The sequence below is a fragment of the Aplidium turbinatum genome, chromosome 12 (genome assembly GCF_918807975.1).
Source record: "Aplidium turbinatum chromosome 12, kaAplTurb1.1, whole genome shotgun sequence".
NCBI classification, from domain to species: Eukaryota; Metazoa; Chordata; class Ascidiacea; order Aplousobranchia; family Polyclinidae; genus Aplidium; species Aplidium turbinatum.
This window is the reverse complement of record NC_137483.1, coordinates 20551778-20577058: the sequence shown is the minus strand read 5'-3', so window position 1 is coordinate 20577058 and position 25281 is coordinate 20551778. Positions and strand designations below refer to the sequence as shown.

The 25281-nt window shown below is 41.2% G+C and overlaps 1 protein-coding gene across 1 annotated transcript in view; it reads right to left on the bottom strand.

Moving 5' to 3' along the window:
- Positions 1-16716, bottom strand: part of LOC145780774 (mediator of RNA polymerase II transcription subunit 23-like) — a 32817-nt gene extending 16101 nt beyond the window's left edge. The window contains exons 1-16 of the mRNA XM_082592405.1: positions 16573-16716; positions 16242-16385; positions 14766-14866; positions 14123-14231; positions 13696-13776; positions 8689-8811; positions 7890-8075; positions 7260-7385; positions 6734-6922; positions 6079-6237; positions 5323-5440; positions 2852-2931; positions 2320-2386; positions 1659-1812; positions 754-896; positions 79-253 (exon numbers count right to left, since the gene is read on the bottom strand). Of these exons, the coding sequence (XP_082448531.1) occupies positions 79-253; positions 754-896; positions 1659-1812; positions 2320-2386; positions 2852-2931; positions 5323-5440; positions 6079-6237; positions 6734-6922; positions 7260-7385; positions 7890-8075; positions 8689-8811; positions 13696-13776; positions 14123-14231; positions 14766-14866; positions 16242-16385; positions 16573-16617 (2000 nt within the window). The 5' untranslated portion in view covers positions 16618-16716. The remainder of the gene's footprint in view (positions 1-78; positions 254-753; positions 897-1658; positions 1813-2319; positions 2387-2851; positions 2932-5322; positions 5441-6078; positions 6238-6733; positions 6923-7259; positions 7386-7889; positions 8076-8688; positions 8812-13695; positions 13777-14122; positions 14232-14765; positions 14867-16241; positions 16386-16572) is intronic.
- Between the last annotated feature and the right edge of the window lie 8565 nt (positions 16717-25281).

Here is a 25281-nt window from a genome sequence, read left to right as displayed (position 1 = left end):
AGGCTAATACTTAAATAGAAGGCTTCGTTTCGGACTATGAATAGAAAATACAGCATCAACAAACCGACAGTCACCCACCCTAAATGAAGCTGCTTGTGGTCTGCATGTTGCGAGTTAGCCAAGCTGTGCAGAGTGGCGAGCAGCTGAATGCGGTAGAGAGGTTGAATATTGTGCATGCGATAGCTTATCATCTCGAACAGAGCGTGGAGGACCCCCCAGGCTTTGTACTCGCATATTTTCGGTAAGACCTGAGCTGTTGGAAGAAGAATGGAGATTGATGCACAACCACTAAGTAGAATCAACACAAAACATTTGATTATATACATCAAATATAGTTATTACTTTCTAAAACTTCTACAGCCTGTTTCACCCTAAAAGGGGGTTCATCAGAAGGTCCTTAGTCAAAATAAGGACCTTCTGATGATCCCCCTTTTAGGGTGAAACAGGCTGTAAAGGTTTTAGAGATTAATAACTATATTTGATGTAATTTGCTCTGCTCGGCTTTTTGCTTGGCATTGAGCAATTTTTGTAGCAATCATAGTATTTATTGTTTGATTATGTAATTATACGTATGTGCTGCCCATTCAGGATATGAGTCATTTTACTTTGATTTAATGTCTGCAAACGTTGTATCAATGTAAAAATGATTGTTTTACTAGCTGGTATATTCAAGACCGAGGAAGAATTAAGAAAAAAAAAAAAAAGAAGCTATTTATGAAGTCACTTTAATTCTTCAATACTGGCTTCACTTACTCACTAACCCTTTGATACCAAGAGCTTCGATCTCTGTGTAGACAAGCAGGCGACTGTAAGTCTCGGTGAGAGCCGGAGACAGGGCGGTAGAGGATTTGGTCTGGCCCAGCTTCTGTACTTTGTTGCCTATGTGGTGGAGTATGCTGGGGAGAAGTTTAATAAAAATATAACTCGAGCTTAGCAACAAATTAACCGGATTCAAAGATCTCCGGTGTGACATGAACATGGAAGTCTACCACTCTACCATCTCACAATCATTTCTAAAAAGATCCATTAAAAATAACTTGATTCCATAAGCACGGTGCAAAAAGTTTCATTCAAAAACAAAGCGCAATGAAGAAGCAGTGAGCCGGGACGCCCAATTCTATCTGGATATTGTTGGAGCTTGCTTACAAAGAAATTATCCTGATATCAAATACCAAAGAAAGTGTTTAAAAAAGACTAATTTAGATGTAAAGTTTAGTCAATACCGTACTGGAATAAATTTTTATATTTTCCTATGTTAGTTGTCTTCATAGTGACATGTTATCGTTTCTTCTAACATCGCTAGTGAGCATTTGACACGCTTTTAAACAATTTTCATCAATATACTTTTATTATAATAACCTCTGCGCACATCAGAAAAAAGTTTGAAGAAAAATTCAGCAGGGTTTATTAATTTCATACCAATGTGACTTTCAATAAACAATGACGATAGACATTGAAACAAGGCGTTCTGTGACATTTAAATACGGGTATTACCCGTCCAAAGTACTGCAATTACGCACAAAACAAGCATTTATTGATGTAGCAATGCGCGATATAACATCGAATGAATTAATTGTCTCTTCAGTCTTCATACAAGGCTGTTAAAATCTGAGATAAAAAGCAACTTGCCATTATGAAAGCAATGTTAGTGATGTTACCTCATCTTGGTGTGAGCGGTTAGCGAATCAAGCAATTCCATCTGTAGTGGAGTGGTCTTGTTGAAAGCGACACAGCCCAAGCCGGGCATGGTTGTACTTGCGCTGTCGCCATACACACTGTCAACGATGGTGGTGATTGGTACGTTGAACAGATCTGCATGAAAATCATCGAACGTTAACGATAGGAAAACAAGAACGTAAGAATTTTTTTATCTATGCTCAGGCAAAATAGAAAAACGCATAGCTAGCAAAGTAGGCTTGACGAAAAGTAGTCTCAGCGAGAGTAATCGCAGATGTACAATTACTGTGGAAACGTTAATGCGAAATTAACGTTATTTCAAAACCGTTTCTTGTAACTTAAAGACTCGTCTAACCGAAATGGCAAAAAAAGGAACGTTTAGTGCTCAAAGAAAATAAGTATGAATGCACTAGTTTAAACAGGTTTCATTGCCACTGGAAAATGAATTTCGTAGAAGCATTGAAGTGAAAGCAGGATAACTCTCAAACATAGCACTCATAGAAATGTCAATAACTGACATGGGCAACATTCAATGTCAATCACCATGAAAAACAACTGTTTCTATTCTTTGTTAGTTTGACAAACTTCTTGTAATAAACTGCGTAACTTAAAATTTAAAAATACGTAGGCGTATTGGTTTACCTGTAGTGGTGCTGCAAGCATTACACACCAAGGCGATCCGATAATCCAAAAGGTTGATGTTGGAAGCCTGAAATAAGTGCATGCTGTTACTGCTTTAATAAAGAAACACAAATAACATAACCATAATTACATCACACTGCACCCTAAGATAGAAATTCGCACACAAGCAGTTTGAATTACTGCAACAAAAAACGGCAATTCTCTTTCAGGAGCTGTTGTATGTCGTGGGATTATTACATTCTTGTGAATAAGCGACTTGCTGTATTTCTTATTGTCCGAAGCAGGCACAAGGTATCAAAATAATCTTGTGTTCCACTTAAACATGTTGACAGCTCAGGTCTTTTATTTATTTGCACTTCTCGGCTACCAGCAAATCAAAAGCTTCAAAAGCATAACTTCGTGGACACGGCGATCCCACAAATCTGCCAACACTACCTAGGCAAGCACCTCAAGCAGCATTGGTACAAACCATGGTACAAACGTATCATTGAACACAATAAATATGTGATTATGATGTACAGTATTGACATACCTGCAGGCATTGTCTGAGGAACTTGTGCTGCTGCTGGAGAGCTACCGGGATGTGGCGGTGCTCTGCAAATCCGCTGTCGTCTGACGCAATAAACGAATGACGTTATTACAACGATTCAATATCATTAAAAATCGTTGCAGAGATGTGCAGGCCTCGAAATTCGTTTTTGTTGAAGGCGGACAAACGTGTCCGGTCTGAGCAGCTATCTCGGCGGACACACCACACCGTCGATCGTCATACTAGAATACTTTCTGCAGTATTCGCACCACATAAAATTTACTTGACTTTTGTCGCCTTCATATCGCAGCCACTTCAATTTTTTTCTTCGATCCACTTTTGGATTGTAGCAATAGTGCACACGCGTCTTTGAGTATTAATAACGGTGGCGGCTTTATTATTTTTATCCACTGCCGTAGAGCAAGTAGGTTCATCGCCCTCATTCTCACTTCCATCATTTTTCCTGGGCCTTTTGTTTCTTACTGTCATACCAAAACTTACCAAGTTTTGCTGCATCTTGCCGTAATAGCCTAGTGGTTAGGGATGGGCAATTCAGAATAATTCACTATTCCAGAATTATTCCGGAATACTAAACCGAATCCAGAATCGAATCCAGAATACCGAGTCCTATTAACTTCCAGGCTCCAGCAACACAAAAAGTAAAAAATTTCAGACACAAAAGCTACACAATCAAAGTAAATGTTGGTTGCAATGCAACACATTAAAGCATTCTAAATGACTTCCAGCCAAATGGGAGCAGTGTTGCCAGATGATGGAAGCCGCTTGGCAACAAAAAGTAACTAAAACTTCACCAGATATTTAAAACACCCTAAACAGGCCCGTAGCCAGTCGGGGGCCAGGGGGGCCTTGCCCCGCCTGAAAAAATTTTGCCCCCCTGGCAAAATTCCAACGTTCTCGAGCAACAGCTACAATTATAATGATTTTGCCCAAAAAAATTTTTCGGCCCCCCTTGCTCTGCGGTCTGGCTACGGCCCTGACCCTAAATAAAGCAATTTGGCTTAAATACAAATAGTTTTTAAGACATAAGAGACAGCCATCATCCATATGCAAACCTCTTGCAAAACGTTTTCTATACAAGCAGGGATTATTTGCTAAAAAGTTTTAAAAAACTTTCTTGAAAAAAATTGAGGGAAAATTTCACCAGATTTCACCAAAAAGTTATCTGGTTCCAAGGTCAAAAAGCTGGGCAATAAAGACCTCCAAATTTCACCAGAATTTTTTAATTTGATATTCTATTTCCCCATCTGGCAACGCTGAACGGAAGCGCAACTTAGTTGCCGTCAAGCCGCAGACGAAAAGAATCGCTCGGAAGATGCTGATGTGGCAGGTATGCTGGGGTGTTTCAGAGCCAACTCCTTCAGCAGGGGCATCTGCTCAATGTTGTTACGCCCACCAGCCAAACTATCGCAGAGTCGCATACGCACGTGGATTGAAAAAAAGCATTGTGCATGTGTACAAAGCGTGAAGAAAATTGCGCGCTTAGTTTCTTTGATTGCTCATGCGAGCGAGTAACGTAGAGTTGCATGCGCCGTGCGCGCACAACGCGTGCACAATGTTTTTGAAAGTGCGGAACTGCGGATGGTGTCAGTGCAAAGAAAAAGTGAGTAAACCACACTTTTTTTCAGTTCACTGTCTCCAGCTGACAGCTTGCACAAGACTTATGCATATCTTTAAAACCGAATCTTATTACCCGGTTTTATTGCCGTTTTGGATTCGGATAGTTAAGGATCCGAATCCTTCTGGATTCGGTATTCTGAATTGCCCATCCCTACTAGTGGTATGATCTAATTTTGTAACCAACCTTGATTTATCAATATTATTGGGAGATCAAAGCCAGACACTGTGACGGAAGACTTAAACTAAGTTACGCGTGATTAGTGTAGAAGTACCGGTCCTCCCATCGAGACTTACCGAAGAATTCATTTTTGTTACGCTGATTCAATGTCATTCATCGTTGAAGCAACGTAAAAATCGAAAGTTTTCCTGCTTAAATGGAAGCTAAGGGATACAGCATTAACATTTTCTAGGTGCGCGCTAGAATGCACAGGAAATTATATCCTCGCAACAATTGTTCGTGCTATGCAGTGACGATTTGTATCGCTAGTTCTTGTGTTTATTCCTCAGGGGACAAATATGACCGATCTACAGTAGATGGTACTTCCCATGCGGTGACGGCGGACATGTCCGCCGTGATTATCGAGGCCTGTAATGTATTTTGACAAAGCGAATGAAAAAGGATAAAAAGGTGTCGGCTGTTTGAAATAGTTATAAATCGAGTAAGATTGGAGGAGAATGTCAGATCCCTTTAAGGAGAAAAATCCCTGATACCATAGGATTTAGAAATTCGCTTTAGGAAGAGACTTGCGTGAGGAAGCCTTCGAACTTTAGAGTTTGCTACAAACGTCATATCTATGGTTATTAACCGGTCGTTGCGTCATGGAACAAGGTCTCACCCAATGCTGCATCCTGCTGTGATTTTGATCGGAGTTTCTTGTTAAGATGCATCAAGATACACATCGCGGAGAAGGACAGCACGCAAGATGACTTTGTGACGTCAGGAAGGGGAAGGGGCTGAAACGTCACAGAAGATACGTAAGTGCTGTAGCGATCGTGAAACTCGTTAAATACTATTAATGTAAAAGGATGTAATTTCCCTTCGCGTCGAAGCCGCTAAACCGTTCATAGAACATCTATTTCATGATCTAGCTATACGATTTAAGGTCTCTCGTTCCTCGCATTGCGAGGGGATAGTAGATATGCGTAGACTAGTTCATCCGAGGCCGTCGATGCCTGGTTGAAGCAAGGCAGTTGAAGAAGAACGGTTAATGACAATTTCTTGTTTGAATCATACGCAAAACACATTAAATGAATCGCGAAACATCGCGATTGACGTTTCATTTCGCGGTCTGTTTCCACCGGAACTGGATGCGCATTTTTTCAACATAAAACAAACGAAAGATTCAAAAGTTCATTTGACCATCATGGGAAAACGCAAAGCAAGTTCAATTCAAGTCGTGAAACGTTGGAGAAAAGAGAAAAAATTTAATCCGTACACTGAAAAATTGACTTTAACGTCAATCAAAGCACATTTAACGTCAATAACGTCATTTTAACGTCTTTAACGTCAATCCAAACATTTTATTGCTATCAATACGAATGTTCAACTCTTAAAGCAATGATAAAGCTTAATTTGTTGAGAATATCAATACTTCTCGCTCGTTGTATAGGAGGTTGATTAGTCTGATGACTGGAACGCAGTCAGAAACAGGATTTTTCTGGATGCTTCCGGATATGAATTGCAGGAGACACCAAGTGAGATATTCACGACCCTTCCGTACGTCATCGCCTTTCGTTTTGTTGGCAAGAAGCTGAAGAAAATTAGAGACATTTCACAAGGGTATGGCTTAAAATTGGATGTTACCATAAAATCAGAATTAGCGTCATTATCCTTGAAAGAATCAATGCTAAGGCTCCCACAACTAAAAAAAGTTGATTTTCATGTCTCATTAGTCCTCAAGGTCTGGCGACGTTTGTCATCGCCGTTTGAGTTTCTGGACCAACAGTCTCCAAAACTGACATGACAACAATACGGAGAAGCCAGTATGTAAGTTAAATTTTCATTCTGTGTGGAAGAGTCCCCGAAGCCAACGAAGAATCTGAAAAAAACAATCAGCTAGGTTGCAAATTTATATTTTTTTTCCATATAACGCCAGGGGTTTGAGTGCACGGTTGGGTAGTTGGGCATTGAGTGAGGAGTGGGTAACCAGCTACCCAGTAAACACTTTGTATTTCTAACTAACCCTTGTATTAAAAGATTACCCACTCCGGAGACAGAGCTTGTTGTGCACTGTAACTGAAGTGTACCTTAGAGTAGAGTTGCTCCACCATAAATGGAAAGCTGGCCAGTTGGGACAGAACAAGATATATGACTTGACTGGAAAGATGTTGCCACAAAAGACGATAACTTTGATTCGATTCAACCGCCTCCGCGTCAGCATGACTCAGCAGTACGTCACCATCTTGCATTGTAGCTATCATCAATTCTACCAGCTCCTAAACAAAAACATAGAAAGTTTATCATTATCATTCAAATTCGGTTTGGTGGTAAATACGTAAGACACATATATTATACAGTCGGCTGCATAGCAGAGTGGTGAGAGCCCTGGAACGGCAATCGAAAGGGCACCGGTTCGACACGGCTCAAGAGCATGCGGCAGTGTCTTTGGCAGGACACTTAAAGGCATGCCTGAAGGTGGACACGAAGATTGGCTTCCTTGCCTTCCCATAAACTTAATATAAATCTTCAATCACCAGTTGTAAGCCTGGATACGACAACAAACCAACACATAAACAATAAACATAACATAAAAAAATATAAGAGGCAACGTACCGTCTCCAGGGCAACACAACGCTGCTTCTTATTTTTTTGAAGACCAAGCACCTGTAGCACCATGTCCCTGGAATGAGTCTGGCTCAAGATGTAGCGTAGCAGTTTCCACTGCCTCTGATACATCTCCTACCAAACAAATGTATCGTAAACATATTATGGCCTTGCAAAGGAAACACATGCCTCCTGTGTGCTGTTTAGTTCACATTCTCTCCGTTGCATGACGCCATAGAAACAAGTCGTAGTTTTGTTGTTGTAGACAGGTAGAAATGGTGCATGATACAGATAATAAAGATTGACGTGGCTCGTAAACACGCTGTCTAAAGCTTTTTCAGGACACATAATGACATCCTTGAAGGTGGACACAGAGATTAAATTCCTTGCCTTCCAATGTAAATCTTCTACCACGTAAAAAGATCAACGCTAAGTCACATCTACGCAGGGCCTCTTGATGATTATGCGCCATAACAAAAGATATCATCATTTCTTTAACATTGCAGTATACAATACATTGTTCTCAGCGACAATTCAAAAACGAAAAATAAAGTAGAATAATAACGACTGATCAGCAAATGTCTGTAGACGTTGAATCTGCGTTAAAAAGATGGAATAGCTCGCTGAAGTCACCCGTACCTTACAATATGGAAGTTGACGCTTGAGAGAGAAGCGCAGAGTGTCTGGTTCCAACTTCCAAGTGCTGGTCAGTTGGTAGAAAGCGTGGTCAACAACGGGAAGCAAGGCCCAGCGGCCAGTAGTGGTAACCATGGCCGCGGTCGCTCTGAACCGATCGATGAACGCGATCAGTTTACCATAAAGAGGCTGCGGAGAAAGAAGCATAAAATAGAGATTTTTGGCGTTTGAAAGGTCTGCATCGTTTGCTAGACTAAGCAACTCAAGCTGCTGCGGAACTCAATGGGCCTCAATGTTTTTCGTTGCGGCGCAGTTGGAAAAGTTTTCTAAACTGGCAGCGCACTCAGGGTCAGGGATAAAAGGTTCAGTGGTTTTTACATACCTGTGTCTCCAGATTTCATTTGTCTCGTGGCAAAGTGAACTAAAATTGTGCTAGGTGATTGTTAATTCATAATTCCATTGCTACAGTTTCATAATAATGAGTTCGAATGCACATGTCAGGTTATAATAATATCTCCAAGCAATGTATTAACCAAAATTGAGTGTAGTAGATACGAAACGGAATCATTGTGTGACGCTTAATGTAAAAATTAAAACGATGCATCGGGAGGCACAGTTTGACAGCCTCGGGCGTAACTGACTGCTATATTGTGAACGTCAGTTTGATATGTAATCAAATAGAGCGGGAAGGACACAATGAGGCTAATCATGCTGGGGAGACGAATAAGAACGGAACATACTTTAATTTCTATCTATCAAACTTCCAATAATCAACGCTTACTTCAATCAATAATGTACTTACCGAAGGAGCCACAACTTGCTCTTCCGTCATGTTTTGTCTTATCTCGTTGATGGCCAGGTACCCAGGCAGAAGGAACGACTCGGGATCGATCAAATGTTCTATAGTTTGACAAATAGCATCCACCTGGTAATGAAGGAAAGTGGTTAAAAGATTAAAGATGAAGAAATCAACTCGTTCGAACTGAATATGAATTGAAGCATTTTTAATTTCAGAGTAAAAAGTTTTTCCTGGCGCAAATCTTTCGTAGTTTTCCAAGCTTGCTGAGTCACTTAAAACTTTTACAAAAAAAGGAAACAGTTTGAAACCTGACATTCTTCCTCGTATCAAGCACTAAGCGAAATCCGGGACAAGTATTTCTTTCTTCATCAACACATCAATACTGAATCTTTCCTCATCTTTTTAAGATAGTTTCCATCGCCTCACAACTTGTGGAGAACAGGAAATACAAATCGAGAGACCGTGAATCTGATAGATCCGTCTTGCAAGAAATGACGGACCTCTGGAGGGTAACAACCCCAGACGGGGACAACATCTCGGGTGAGTTCACCCCGGAAGAATTTTCCGCCGCCCTCCAGCACATAAAGCCAGGTAAAGCCCCGGGCCCTGCCCACCTATGCCCGGAGTTGATACTCCATGCTGCTGCCTCCTTGAAGTCCTGGTTAAAAGACTTCCTTTCCTGCTGTTTCCGCCACCTGAGAATTCCCAGAATCTGGAGAAGAGCCCTTGTGGTTGCAGTCCCTAAGCCGAAGAAGCCCCCAGGGGACCCGAAGAGTTACCGTCCAATCTCACTGCTCTGCATCCCCTTCAAGATCCTCGAGAGACTCATCTACGCCCGTGTCGAACCAATAATAGATCCGCAGCTCCCCCGTGAACAAGCTGGTTTCCGACACGGACGATCAACCGTAGATCAGGTCACACTTATGACCCAAGACATTGAGGACAGCTTCTCGGCTAAGAAGAAGGCTGGCGCCGTGTTTGTTGATCTCACGGCTGCCTATGACACCGTATGGCATAGCGGCCTTACCTGCAAGTTACTCCGTCTGCTCCCTGACAGACACATGGTCCATATGATGATGGAACTTGTGCAAAACCGCAATTTTACCCTCACAACCGGTAGCGGTCGTCGAAGCAGACTACGCCGACTTAAAAACGGCGTCCCACAGGGCTCAGTCTTGGCTCCTCTCCTGTTCAACATATACACCTACGACTTGCCCCCCACCACCTCCAGGAAATATGCTTACGCAGACGACCTGGCACTCCTGCACTCAGCAGGAAACTGGCAGTCAGTGGAGAGGAACCTCAGCCAAGACATGCAAACACTATCAGCATACCTCCAGAAATGGAAGCTACAGCTCAGCAAGGCAAAGACAGTGTCGGCGGCCTTCCACCTTAACAACCGGGAGGCACAGCGTGAGATAAACATCAAGATTGATGGGGAACGCCTGCCCTACTGTGCCGAACCTACATACCTCGGCATAACCCTGGACAGGTCACTCACGTACCGCCGGCACTTGAAGTCACTGCGCAAAAAACTATCTACACGCGTCGCACTTTTGAGACGATTGGCGGGTTCCGGCTGGGGAGCTGGTGCTAAAACTCTTCGTACAGCTACCCTAGCCCTTGTTCATTCCACCGCTGAGTACTGCGCGCCGGTCTGGTGTCGTAGTTCTCACACCCACCAGATTGATACTGCCATTAACGACGCACTGCGTACTGTGACTGGATGCCTGCGTCCCACTCCAACGGACTGCCTACCCATCCTAGCAGGCATCCAACCCGCTGAGCTACGCCGTAAAGGAGCCACGATTTCTCTCGCTCGCCGCGCTTTGGACCCCGACCATCTCCTCCATGCAACACTCAAGAGACCACCACCTATAAAGCAGCGCTTGAAATCAAGACGCCCCTTTGTGCCTGCCGCACAACAACTCCTTAAGAACGCAGAAGAACTTAGTTTAAGTGCGGCACACTGGACGAACCACATGTGGAACACGGAGTGGCAAAATCACACCTCCACGCTCCGTGACTTCATACCCAACGCCGATCCCCGTCCACAAGTGGGGCCTGGCTCCTTCATCAGAATGCGAGTGTGGTGCCACGGAACAGACCGCAGACCATGTCATCCACCACTGCCTAACCCACCGGCCTCCACACGGTGCGCAACTTAGGGTGGCTCTTAAAATTGAGTTTTTGAATTTTGCTTGGGACACCCTTTCAAATGGTGAGGTTGTCAGAAAAAATAACTCTTGCAAATTTTTTTTAAATTTGAAGTTGATTTAGAGGTGGCCCTCCCCCCCTAAAGTTCTGTGCCCTCCCTCGAAATACCAAATCTGCGTATCTCGAAAACCAATTGAGCTAGAGATACAGTTTTTGTGTTAAAAGATGCAGAAAACATGGTTTTCTATCTGCTTTCTGAACATTGAATGCATCTATCTTGAGTAGAAAAGCAGTTATTTAGAAAAAACGCCTTTGACCAAATCTTGATTTTACAACCTTTTTTGTGACCACGAAACCGTCTACAAAATTTCGTTTTTTTGTCTTAATTTTTGCACCTTAGAGGGAACACTGGTAACGATATTCATATCAAAATGTAATTCTGGTCAGTATCATACTGGAAGAAGCGATATTATCGACAATATTTCACATATTGCCTTGCGCATCGTGACAGGATGTCTGCGACCTACACCATTGGACAATTTCCCTGTCCTTGCAGGCAACCAACCAGCTGAGTTTCGTCGCGAAGAAGCCATCCTGTCTCTTTCTCGCCGCACTACGAACCCCAACCACTTGCTCCACTCAAATCTCTACGAGTCTGTGAGCGAGCAATCGAGCATCCTCGGCAACTGAAATCGAGACACCCATTTGTATGTGACGCACAACTTCTGATGAAAACCGCTGAAGACCAATCCATCAGCGCGGCTACCTGGGAGAACAACAAATGGAGCTCAGAGTGGAAGAAGAACTCCTCAAGACTCTAAAGTTGTATCTCCGACACCAGCCCCCATCCAACCGGAATGCATAATTTGCCAAGGAAGGCCTGGGTGCGGCTCAACCGCCTGCGTACTGGGCTAGCCTACTGGAGTCAGACTATTTCGCACCAACATGCACAAATTGGGGATGGCTCCATCCGCAATCTGTGAGTGTGGCAAAGAGGAACAAACCACAGACCACACCATCTGTAACTGCGCCAAATGGTGTGCGTGGTCTGCTTGAACTGGATGACGAATCAATGGACGAATCAAAGGATTGCTGCTCGACACCTGCTCAAGCATCTAAACCGCATCGCCACTGCCCAAGAGTGGTAAAAGACAGAGCCCTTGACCCCTGGAGTAACAAAGAAGGTTTAAACGAAGAAGAATAGACAATATTGTTCTTGTTGGAATTTGGAAACAGTTTTCTGTGTTCAGTAACAACTTGCAAAAGAAACTGAAGTTGGTACTCATCTTCAGTTAAGATTTTGTTAAAATCCTGGATTAGACTTAGAGCAACTCCTCTCTCTGCTCTGTCATTGACTACTGAAAGTCCCTTTGCCATGTGTAAAGCTTGAATAAATGCACCATCTTCAGTCCAATGAGCAGGATCCTTTGAAAGTATAATTATTGCTTCATCTTCACCCAACAGCTGAAGAAGCCATTTTGAATTAGAGGTGCAATACTGTTCTAGACCCTTATTGCTAAGAAACGCATCTACTTTGATGCTTGGTCTCCTTGGTGGACGTTCTCCTGTTTCATCTAACATGGTTGCCACCATTAGCTTCGGTTTTTACTTTCCACAGACAATCGAGAGTCAAACAAGGCTAGTCCAACCATTTCTTCGGACAGATACCATAAATGCACAACAAGCTTTTTGCATAAATCGCCTTTGCCATCCAACAAGTGCGATGCATAGCACCTGAAGCTTGAAAGCGGATTCCACGCTCAGGAGTTTCTACAAGGAATATGATACAAAACGGGCATTTTAGCTATGCATGAATGCATAAAAGTTTAGGAATACTTATTTCGTTTATTGCTTTACCAGTTTTACCGGTTAGTTTATGAACTTTGTTTATTGAATAGCTTGGGCCACAATACTTGTTTAGCACTGTTTTGTGCTAGAATACCGAAAACAGGTTTTTTCTAAATAACTGCTTTTCTACTCAAGATAGACGCAATCACTGTTCACAAAGCATATAGGAAATCATGCTTTCTGCATCTTTTGACACAAAAACCGTATCTCTAGCTCAAGCAGTTTTTGAGATATGCAGATTTGGTATTTTGGAGGAGGGAGCAAAACTTTAGGGGGGGAGGGCCACCTCTAAATCAATTTCAAATTCAAAAACTTTTTGCAGGAGTTATTTTTTCTGACAACCTCACCTTTTAAAAGGGTGTCCCACACAAAATTCAAATTTTTTTCATTTTTTGCCAAATAAGAGCCACCCTAGTGCGCATGGTCTGAGAATCCTGGACGACGAGACTGCCGAGTGGCTGAAGATTTCCTGCCCTCCAATCTAGCCTGGAAAGATCGCTCATACGCCATCATCATCATAAGATAGTGTTATGAAAGAACGTCACAGGCGAGCCGAGTTCGACAAACATCGAGGGCGGGGTACAGAGGTAACATGCTTACAGGTGGACACCAACATACTGAGATAGCCAAAAGATGACAAAAAAGATAATTTTCGCAAAATATAGGCTGCGTGCCCTCGGAATGGCCCGTTTCGGTGAGTCCGATTCGGGAGTCCGATCCCTTAACGGGGGATTTTTTCAATTTTTTTTTAAAATTATTGGGTACCGTAGCCTAATTATCATTGCCGTTTTAGGGTTAGGGGTTAGAGGTTAGGAACTCACCGAATCGAACTCACCGAATCGGACTCACCGAATCGGACTCACCGAATCGGACTCACCAAATAGTAACAGACCCGCGTGCCCTATAAGTGAACATAATCCATTGGTGCTCAAAATGTTTCAGGCTCAAATGGGACACACTGTTCTGATGTGAACAATCACTGAATTTACTTCATGTACATTGTACCTGCTGCTTGGCAACGTCCCATGCCGAGGGGGGTATCTCCCTCATTTTCACCATCATCGTGTGTAGTAGATTTCGGCATCCCTGGAATAATTGGAATCCAAATTCAAAAACATGCGCGTTGAAGAAAGAAAAGATTGGAAAGTGTTTGTCAAATAGAAGAAAATAACAAAAAGCTGAAAAAGTATCAGCATCTCCATTTGGAGGTTTAATTACTTCTTGGTTATACAAATATACATATATTTGGAGAGTGGTCTCTTGGTAAACTAAAACTTGAAGTATATACAATACAAGCATAGAATCTCAGTAATTTTCCAAGTTTAAAAGTAGTTCTGATAGAAAGTGAAAACAATGATTTGGCATTTTAAATACTGGTGAAAAATTCGTCTGCATTTAATACAAAACTCAGACATAAAAAATAAATTGTGACCTTGTAATCAATGCGATGAATGTATTTTCTTATGATTTCATAAGTCTTGCACCAGTGAAGTTTGTTGCTATACACCAGATCGCTGCATTGCAGGTTATCCAGCACAGGCCTGTAAAAAAATGGAAAAAACACTTTGTCATAGCCTTGACTTCTTCTATTCCTATTATGCTAGAAACGCTACTTTGTCAAAAAACGAGGTGATGCCGTGAGTATAAGTGTCACCTTCTCAAACAGGTTGTAACCTTTCATAGTTTAGTACGTATGAAAGCACAGAAAGTAAGCAATTGGAAAAATATGCTCTATCAGCAAGAATGTAAATAAGATTACTGTAATGGTAAGTAACTGCATTAATAAATTCTAATTGAAATCTGGTACCGTATCATAAGAAATCTTGAAAAATCTTTCCACATGGACAAACCAAAATTTTGAAAACTTAATAAGAACTATGCACAATCTATCGTTGTGGAGACTCACGGTAGCCGACGCCTTATTCAGGCATGGCCGATGATGATGATCAAAAGAAATAAGAAAATGGCTTTGGTTCTAATGGGGAAAATAAGATTTGAAAAAAAAAACAATAAATACAACAAAATCCGAATACAATTAAACACAATGATACAATAGACAAGAATGTGCATGTTACTTTAAAGGGAGGTATCCATCTTTGATGCAAGTCTCTAAAAATTCAAAAGCGAAATTGACACGTTTGGAAGATTGTTGCCCGTGAATATACTTTATCAATGCCTGAAATATATATGCAAAATAGATAGTTAGATACAACAAGTCAATACGGTTTGCTTGGTTTTATGTGAATGCAACGATGCACTGACATGAGTGAGGCAAAGCAAAAAAAATCACATGATACCGGTAAGTACGTTTAACACAAGGACGTCAACTAGCCAACACGACTTTGCGTTCTATAGCCTATTATACTTCTGTAGTTTCAATTACTCGCAAATTATTTTGTTATACTCCAGGCCTCGAAATTCACGGCGGACATATCCGCCGCCACAGCATGTGATGTCCGCGGGAAGTACCCTTTAGATCGGCCATATTTGTCCGCCGAGAAATAATATAGGAACTAGCGATACAAATCGTCATTGCATAGCGCGAACAATTGTTCCAAGAATATAATTTCCCGCGCATCTAGAAAATGTGAATACTCTATCATTTAGCTTCCAATCAAGCAGGAAAACTTTTGATTTTTCCGTTGCTTCAACGATTGATGACATTGAATCAGCGTAACAAAGGCGAATTCTTCGCCAAGAATCGATGGGAGTACCGGTAGCCTACTTCTACACTAATCACGCGTAACGTAGTTCAAGTCTTACGTCACAGGGTCTGGCTTTGATCTCCGAGTAATATTGATAAGCAAAGGTTGGTTACAAACTTTTTTAAGTTTTGGTATTACAGTAAGAAAGAGAAAGCCCAGGGAAAATTCACTTTCGCTCATATGACACGCAAAAATAAACCTAAAGAAAAAAGCCTAGTGCAACTTTGCACAGCAGAAAATAGTAGCGTTAGCGTAGAAGTTTTCCGACTAGTGCCAAGAGCATTGTGACGCACGAAGCCACATGACCTTGTTCGGTGGAAGTTAATCAGTTATACGGCGTATGAAGCAGCTACACGGCGCTTTGACTCTTTAAGCGCACGTTGTTGGTCTGATGAAAGCCTTTCAGAGTGACTTCACTGAAATTTTAAAAAGCCTTCTCAACCGTAGGTATAGTTCTCAAATGGTGAAGAGTTATCAAGATAAAGTGATTAAGCATGACGATCGGCGCTAAAACTGGTGTGTCCGCCGTGAGACTTAATTTGTCCGCCGAGATAGCTGATCAAACCGGACACGTTTGTCCGCCGTCAACAAAAACGAATTTCGACGCCTGTACTCTATCACGTTGCCATGTCATGACCAAATTGTAACTAGGCTACAAATGTGTAATTGTCATAACAAACTATATATCATGTAAGGTGTTTCTACTGATTTTAATTGCAAAATATCATGTCAACTTGGAATGCATTTCCTGGGCATCCAAAAAAATTTAAACAAAAATATCTTGATAAGTAAATTTGAGACCAACTATAGAACAAATCATTGACATTGTAATTGACAAATGCTTACAGTAATCAAAGCAGATTGTTGTTCATTGGATTGAGCAGAAAAAATAGCTTGATACTTGCTAATGCATGCCTTCAAACGGTTTCCATGGCTGTTTTTTACAGGTTTCAAATAGCTGCTGAAGACCTGCCCAATCACATCGGCTTGCTGAAACATATAGACATGTGAAGCTCATGACGAAAACAAATTGTCTGTTGCAGAATAGAGATTGCAGCAGTGAGAGGATATAGACTCAATGGACAAAATAAACAAAATGGACAAAATAAACAAAATGGACAAAATAAGTTTTCAACCAAAAATTAGTGACTATCTATTACGATAAAGTCACACTTACAAATGCCTCTTCAAAGATTTTTGTGATTTCTTCTTGAATCTCCATTTTTATTGCTTCGATGTAATTTACTCACTCCATTTGTGATGTTTTCATTGATGATGTATTCAAACAAACTGTTTATAAAGTTACCAGCATAATGGTTGAAACACTTGGTCAACCTAAAAAATAAAAAACCTGTTAAAGGAATAATTTACAGACAAGAACACTTTAACATGCGGACACTTCACTCTGTCAAACTCGGTGAATGGGCATTGTGGTTTAAAGCCTCTACAAGTATGCGGAAGATTAAAGCTCAATAAGAAGCTTTCTCAGTCCGAGGATTAAGGTTAAGATTGCCACATGTTTTCAAAAATTTTCAGCAAAATTGCTACTAATTGATTGAATGTTTATCATCGGACTGGAAAAGATTGATTGAATCTTTATCCTCGGACTGGGAAAGCTTCTTGCAGAGCTTAATCTTGGCAGTTTCGCATACCGTACTTGTACAGGCTTTGAATCACTGACACAGGCCCAGTCACCGAGATTGACAGAGTGAAGTGATTGTTAAAGTCTTGTTGCCGTGGAATTATTCCATCCATTAAATGCCGCTGAATGGAGAGCAGTCCTTAACGTGCGTTGCTCAAATGCACGCTCAGAAAATCGAACTATCAGCGCTGCTTAATCTTGAAGTTTCTTTGTTCCAGAAGTGATGTGCTAACCAACTGAGCTATCGGGGCGGAAAAGCTTCTTGCAGAGCTTAATCTTGGCAGTTTTGCATACTTATATATTAGGGTGGCCCTTAAAAATCATTTTTCTGAAATTTACTGCTCCAAACCCTTAAAAAGTTTCGTCCTTACAAAAAATGAGGTCTTGCAAAAAAAATTTAAATTTGAAGATAATTTAGAGGGTGCACAAGACCCCTCAAGTTCTGCATCCCCCTAAAAATGCAAAATTTGGATATCTCAAAAACCGCTTGAGCTAGAGATGTGCTTTTGGTGTCTAAAGATGCAGAAGACAAGGTTTTCTATATGCTTTCTGAACATTGAATATGCCTATCTTAAGTAGAAAAGCAGTAATTTTGAAAAAACTACTTTTTAGGGGTTTTGCGTGTAAGATTCATAGTTAAACAATAGTGCAGACCAAAAACCACAATTTTACAATTTACCTTTCTAACCTGTTAAATTGTGATGTTACAAGTAAACAAATAGAACATTGCAAACATGTGTTTTAGGGTGGTACTCACACAAATAACAAGGTCGGGTAAGGTGGTCCTTACGAGAAAATGCATGTAAATTCTGAGATTCGGTAATTTGTTTTTGAAAAAGGCTACAAAAGCACTTCTTGTAATCAAAAATAGGAAAACAATGCACAATAAACTATATGATACAAAGCATAAGCTTAGCATTATGACAAATTATTGGGCTTTATCGGAATATCAATCACTGACGGCAAAATTAACTAGCTATTCGCATTGCCTTAGCATGAAAATCACATAGTTTTTCTGTCCGCATTGTTAATTGTTTGCCAACACATGCTTGTCAGCTAAAGTGGCTTTATTGCAGTTTGGAAATCGTTTCCGAAGGTCTGCATCCACCTGCATCAGATACTGAACCTGTTCTTCATTGTGAGTGAGGATGCGGTTATTATTCCTCTATGAAAGCTACACCTTGCTCAGCGTGGTAATCTGTGACAGTTAGAGTGTCTACTATGTTTGATGCCTCACAGTAACCATCACAGATTGCCCAAGTTTCTGGATCCTGTTCCAAAAACTCAGTTGATATGTCCAGTTTTTTGAACAGTGACAATGACCCCTTAATGACCTGGTCAGACAACTCCAGTCCATCAGTCATTGCAGAATTGATTGTCCGTCGTTAAGGGGCATCCTCAGTTTCTTCCCGCTCTTGTATTGCTTTAACCATGAGTCTTTAGGTTTGGGCCGATACAGAACGATCAAAAAAGGCAAGGGAAGCTAGTTCTTCAGACAGATACCACAGGTGGGAGAAAAACGTGAATAATACAGCATTCGACACTGCAGTATTAATGCTGGAATATGTTTTAAAAGACTTCAAAAGATTTAGATCGTTATTCGGGGCTGCAGCAGGAGATTCTATCTATGCCTTAAGGTACCGTACAATTTTGTAGCAAAAATACACATCTGCAAGAGCCCACTCCTTTCTCTTTCTGCAAGTTTGAACTGGTCATAAAACATCCAAACTTTTAATGAGTACAAAATCTTTGACATCCATCTAGCATGATGCATTGGGCCAGGAATTATAAAATGAACACCTCTCGGAGGAATAGCTCCCATAAAAATTAATGAGTGCTCTATAAATTTTCTGTTATCATCATCATCACGTAAATCTTTTCTTTCCTTCAAAGATTTTTCAGCCCAAGCTATTATAGATCCACATCGATGACTGTATCGGCTATTTCTTTGTTTTCAGCTATTGTGGTGAACCTCGTCTTGCCTATAAACTCCCAGCTTGTTTGAAATCTTTTAAATACCAGAACATCTGGTGAAGCAGTGCTTCTCATGATTGTGGTAAAAGCTGTTTGTACTAGCAGCTCATGAATATGATGGCAGCATGCTAGATACAATAGATCTTTTTGTAGCTCTTGTTCAATGAGGACACATGAGCCAAGCTTTCGCCCTGTGTTGGAAGCAGTAGTGTCAAATGATAATGCAATCACTTGTTCTATTAGGCCCCATTCATTGAGAGCTTCTACAGCAGCTTTTGCTTGTTTTGATCCCGTACCGTTTGGCTATTTTGCTACTTGCAACAGCTGAGAAACCCCATTACCAGTTACAATAATCGGCAAGCGGTCGACATGCTGTTTGGTTGTTAAGTCTCTGAGAAGCTTTCCATCCCAGTTGACAACCGTAGGAGCATTAGCTCGGAACTCAGCTTTAAGTTTTACATGAATTTTATGAAGTTTTACATTAGCTCGGAACTCAGCTAGACTTAGGGACATGAAAACAGTACTTACAGGTTGTTAAAGGTTATGAACATTGTGTATCTGATGCCCAGGTCGCTGGATTTCTAGTCACTTTAAACAGTGCTATTTGTTTACTTGTAACATCACAATTTAACAGGTTAGAAAGGTAAATTGTAAAATTGTGGTTTTTGGTCTGCACTATTGTTTAACTATGAATCTTACACGCAAAACCCCTAAAAAGTAGTTTTTTCAAAATTACTGCTTTTCTACTCAAGATAGGCATATTCAATGTTCAGAAAGCATATAGAAAACCTTGTCTTCTGCATCTTCAGACACCAAAAGCACATCTCTAACTCAAGCGGTTTTCGAGATATCCAAATTTTGCATGTTTGGGGGGATGCGGAACTTGAGGGGTCTTGTGCACCCTCTAAATTATCTTCAAATTTACAATTTTTTTGCAAGACCTCATTTTTTGTAAGGACGAAACTTTTTAAGGGTTTGGAGCAGTAAATTTCAGAAAAATGATTTTTAAGGGCCACCCTATTATATATAGACTATAGAGGCTTTGAATCACTGACGCAGGCCGGTCATCGAGATTGACAGAGTCAAGTTTCCAATTGTTAAAGTCTTGTTGCCAGGAAATATTCCATAGATCTATTAGTTTTAGATGAAGCTGAATGGAGAGCAGTCCTCAACGTGCATTGCTTAAGCGCACACCCCCAGAGTCGAACCAGCGCAGCTTGATCTTGAATTCGTACCATGAACAATTTGTACCGTCAGTTCATACCTTGAAAAAATCCAGAGAAAAAATTAAAAAAAGCCAAAGTTGCTGATCGCAGTTTCCGCAAACATTTTAAAAGGGTTAAGGTATCGGAGTATCGGTTAGCGGTATCCGCAAACAAACAAACTAAAAATATCGAGAGAAAAAATAGAACATCGCTGATCGCAGTTTTCGTTTTTCCGCAAATATTTTAAAATTTCCGGTAATGATCCTAAGAGTTTGCCAAAGTCGCTGATCGCAGTTTCCACAAACATTTTAAAAGGGTTAGGGTGTTTCCGCAAACAAACAAACTGAAAAGATCGAGAGAAAAAACAAACAAACAAAGCCAAGATGCTAATCGCAGTTTCCACAAACATTTTAAAAGGGTTAGGGTGGATCGGAGTTTCTGCAAACATTTTAAAAGGGTTAGAGGTTAGGGTTGATCGGAGTTTTCGCAAACATTTTAAAATTTCTGGTAATGATTCTAGGACTGTTTGTTTGTTTGCGGAAAATTTTAAAATGTTTGTGGAAACTGCAATCAGCGACTTTGGCTTTTTTAATTTTTTCTCTCGATCTTTTCAAGGTACGAACTGACGGTACCGGTACGAATTGTTCATGGTACGAATTAGGTTGCATCCATTGGAGCAGACTACGTAGTGGATAAGTAGCCTAATCGCCACAAGTAATAAAACAAGCTTAAAATACGAGAAATGTACACAAAATATATGGTACCGGTAGTGAAAATAAAAAATAATTGGTAAAAATGGAACAAAAAAAAGCAAATACCAAAATTTTCCCTCGACTGCTAAAATTTTCCAACGACTCCCAAATAAAGCTAGCCCAATACTGCAGGATAACCACACAACTGGCAACTCTGATGAAGGTTCTCACACATAGGCGTAGCCAGGGGGGGGGGGGGCGAAAGGGGCCATGGCCCCCAAATTTTCAAAGTTTGGATTCCGAAGTTGAGCCCTTTGTTAAAAATATAATAAAATTTGTAGAAATTTATAACGTTTTCCAAGACATCTGGCTATTAACACCCCAAGGACTTGTTTTAGACATACAGAAAGACACCAATAAATTTTGAAAATTGTAAATCGTGCAAAATTTACTCGATTTACGTTTCTTTTAACTAATTTGTGGAAACAATTTCAGAATGGCTTACTCTCTTGGGTTTTTGTGTAGCTGAGTTTTTGGTGTTCTCTAATTTTAGCCGCAGATTTTGCCCGTTCGTGTGTAAGAGCTACTTTTAATAAGTTAATAGCTGTTTATCTGCTAATAAATTTCATACAAATATTACCGTACCCTTTAAGTGTTTCCAGAAAGCGCTATAACCCATTATTTAAGTGTAATTTTGCAAAAATTTTCCGGGGGAGCATGCCCCCGGACCCCTAGAATACAAGTGTCTTCGGCACGCTCTACTCTAACCCCCACCAGTTTCATTGCTTCCCCTTGCTCAAGCCACCAGGATACGCCACTGCACATCAGGTGGCGATGTCTTAAATCCAACACTTTGTCGTTCTCTTCAATTCATCAAATATTTGCCCCCCCCCCAATTTTTTTCCTGGCTACGCCACTGTTCTCACAGTCACAATAAATAAAACTTGTGTTTCTCCGAGAAACATAGCTACCTTACAGTTAATTGGATGGTCTACGGCTAGCATGGAAGCTACGGTATGCTACACTGTTATGGTCAGCAAAATGCAACTGCTCGCTGTACCAAGGTTGTCAAGGCCACTTATGGAAAATATGCCAAACAACTGGTCAAAAAATGCCAAATAGGCAAAAAGCTGCAAAATCGAAGGTTTCTTTATTAAAAAGTAATGATTCGGTAAAAAATGGTTAAAACTGCAATAAAGCTCAGCATACACTTGCTGATATTGCACAACCTAGCTATTTTTATTCTTGAGAGTACCGTATTCTTCAAAAAAAAGCATTTTGAAAAAATGCCAAACAGGATTTTTTCATGCCAAACCACAGTCTCTATACTGTGGCCAAACAACATAAAAAATGCCAACTTTTTGAAACTTGGCATTTAAAATGCCAGCCTGGCATCCCTGCGCTATAGCCTACTAGTATCTATGCTACTAGTGAGTGCTTAGCCTTGTGCTGATACCCGGAAAGAACGCTCCTTTCTTCACAAATAAAACTACTTTTTTGTTTGCAAAATACAGCGTTAATCTGTAGGAAGTGGATGCTTTTACGGCGCCGTAAATACAGCCGTTCCATGCCTTTTTTTTAATCTTTACGTCGCTTTTAATGCGCATGCGAGCTGTTGCTGAAAAAAGGTGGATATATAACTAAATTCAACTGTTTTTGCCGAGTGATTCAGTGGCGCGTGCGATCTTCGTCTGGCTCGTACTACCAAGATATGAGTTCGATGCTTTCAAGAGGTGTTTCTTTTAAACTAAATTCTCACCCGAAGTGACTCAATCGTTAGGCTGCGCATTTTTGTGGCCGTTTAGTTTGTTTTTAATTTTGACTATCACAACGAAAAAACAGTACCGTATATGGCAAACATAGCAGAGATCTAGAAAAAGGTAGAAGCGACAAAACGCGGACGTTATATATAGCGTGCATGATACCAGATAACCAAGTGGTGTGAACGTCTGCGCGGCGTTCGAAAGGACGCGGTTGTGTCTCGGTAAAGACACTTAATGGCAAGCCAAAATAAGGGGAGCAGCTGACTTGAAGACTATAGGCCTATGTCACTTCGCTGCTTCCTGTCGTCTGTTGCATCGCATTTGCATCTGTGATTGCAGTGTACTGTATGTTATCGCTATGGGCGGAAATAAAAACACGATTATTATAATTATTATAAAGCAGGACAATCAGTTTAAAATAATTATGGCGTCGTCGTCGTGTGAGCCTCTGGGGCCGAGCGTCTATCCTTTTACCACCCCAGATTCACGATGTTCCCGGACTACACTGGAAGGCTACTATAGAGAGCAGCCAGTCTTTGATGGTTTCGTCATATGACACGCAGACCTTCTACTCCATTAGGTAGGCTACTGGCTTGAAGATGGAACAGTCATTGATGATGTGGTCTGCGCGGTCTGCTGTTCCTCGGCACCACATTCATAGGAGGAGGAAGAGGCCATTCCCAATTGGTGCATGGTTGAGCGGAAAAGCCCGAACGAATACGGTTAAAGCGCACCCATGCCTGTCTGGGTAGTGTTAGGTCGATGGGGCGTGTGTCGGCGTCGGGGACAGGGATATCTAAAGAAGGGGATACGAAGGCTTTTATTACGTCTGACAATAGAAGGGCTTTTGTTTATCGTAAATAATCTGTGTTTATCGTAAAAAGACAATTGGCACCAATAGAAGTTTAAGAAATCTTGTTATGAAAACTTGCATTGCGCTATTAACATCAGGCTTGGATGCTCACTGCATGCTCGTGGTTGCTTGTTAATTCAACTACCCATATACTTGCTTTACATCTAGCCTCCTGCAAAGGTTTTGTTATAAAAACAGCTTACTGGTAACTTTTCAACTGTCTTTGTAGGCTAAACAAGTATTCTTTAAATATGCTCTATGTAACATTTCCCTAACTGTCTTCTGTAGCTCATCGTATCAGCTGCACTACAAAAGTTTCTACGATTTTAAAAAGAACCACATGTTTAAACAAGGGCGCGGGAAGTAGGGGTGCTCAAGGGGCTTCAGCCCCCCCTAGAGCTAATTCAGCCCCCCCTGGAATTTTGGATAATTGCTTCAGCCCCCCCTAGAAAATTCTGATAATTTAAGGTAAATAACATATTTTCAGAAAATTATTCGAGCAATAATTGCTACGATGAATCGATCGAGTTCCTATTACGTGTGATCGCGCTCATCATTTGAAATAAAGAGTCGTCATTCACAGGGAACTATACCTCGCAGTAGCGGTTCCAGCCACCCTCCCTACTAACACGGCGTTCCATCGTTTATTGGACATCATTCTGCAATATTCACTTTACACTTACAGCATAGAACAGCAAGAGATCTGGTTGTTATAACGGAGTGCGGCCGAACTTAAAGCATTATGCCTTGGATCGTTATACATTCACTGCAGTAATCATGCTCTCGATTTGATTTTGCAAGACGTTGTAAAGGAGGTGAGGCTTATTGCCGATGCCTTAAACTTCGTTCAAGGCAGTTGTAATTCGTGAATCGTCTAAACGTAAATCTTTATTCATGTCGTTTTTTGGTTCCGATGAAGTTGCCTGCAATTTTCTGGGTTTGTGTCCTACTCGTTGGTGCTTTCGTGCTTCTGCCCTCGTTCGTGTTGTTAAGTGCTACCCTCCCCTGTTGCAATGTCTGACCGACATGGCAATAGATAGTGCAATGGAAGGAGACGCACGTGCAAAGATAGCCTATTCAGCTTGGTAAAATAAGCACACACGTTGCGGCTTTATTTTGCGATTACCTGCAGAGGTGAAGTTTTTCAGCCTGCAGAAGCCGTCGCTAGACAGCTCCAAAACAAGAAGATCTCCGCTTCTTCAGCTTTGGATCCATCACCAGTTTCCGCAAACGGATCAAAAATCTCAGAAAAGATGAATCCGTTTCCAAGCTTGAGGAAGCAGCGAACGTCCCAGCGTCTGCCAATAGCTTAAAGACGCCAAAGGATCTCCGAGTGAGCAAAACTTCAGCAAAATTTTGAAACACAGAGGAATCGGATGCTTTGTCGTCTGCGGGAGAAGGAGCGTGGAAACGGCAATACATCAAAGCCCTTGAGTTGTTCAAGCTGAGCTTGATCGAAGATTCGACCAAGTGGATCAGCTTACAGCAGCCACCAGAGAAAAGGCCCTTCTGAGCTGTGCAAACGGTGAGGAAGAATCTGATACTGAGATCAGGTTACCGGATGCCATCAGAAAAAATCGCCTAAAACGGAACTTACCTTGCTCAGCGATGCTGTATAAGTGGAAAAACCGCAAACTCCGTTCAAAAGGTTGCTGAGATACTATCGCAACCAAACCCTCCAACACTGATCTTTTCAAAGAAACGTGAAAATTCGTGGAGCTCTGCCTTTGCCTCCCGGTTTCAGCTGCATCATCAGA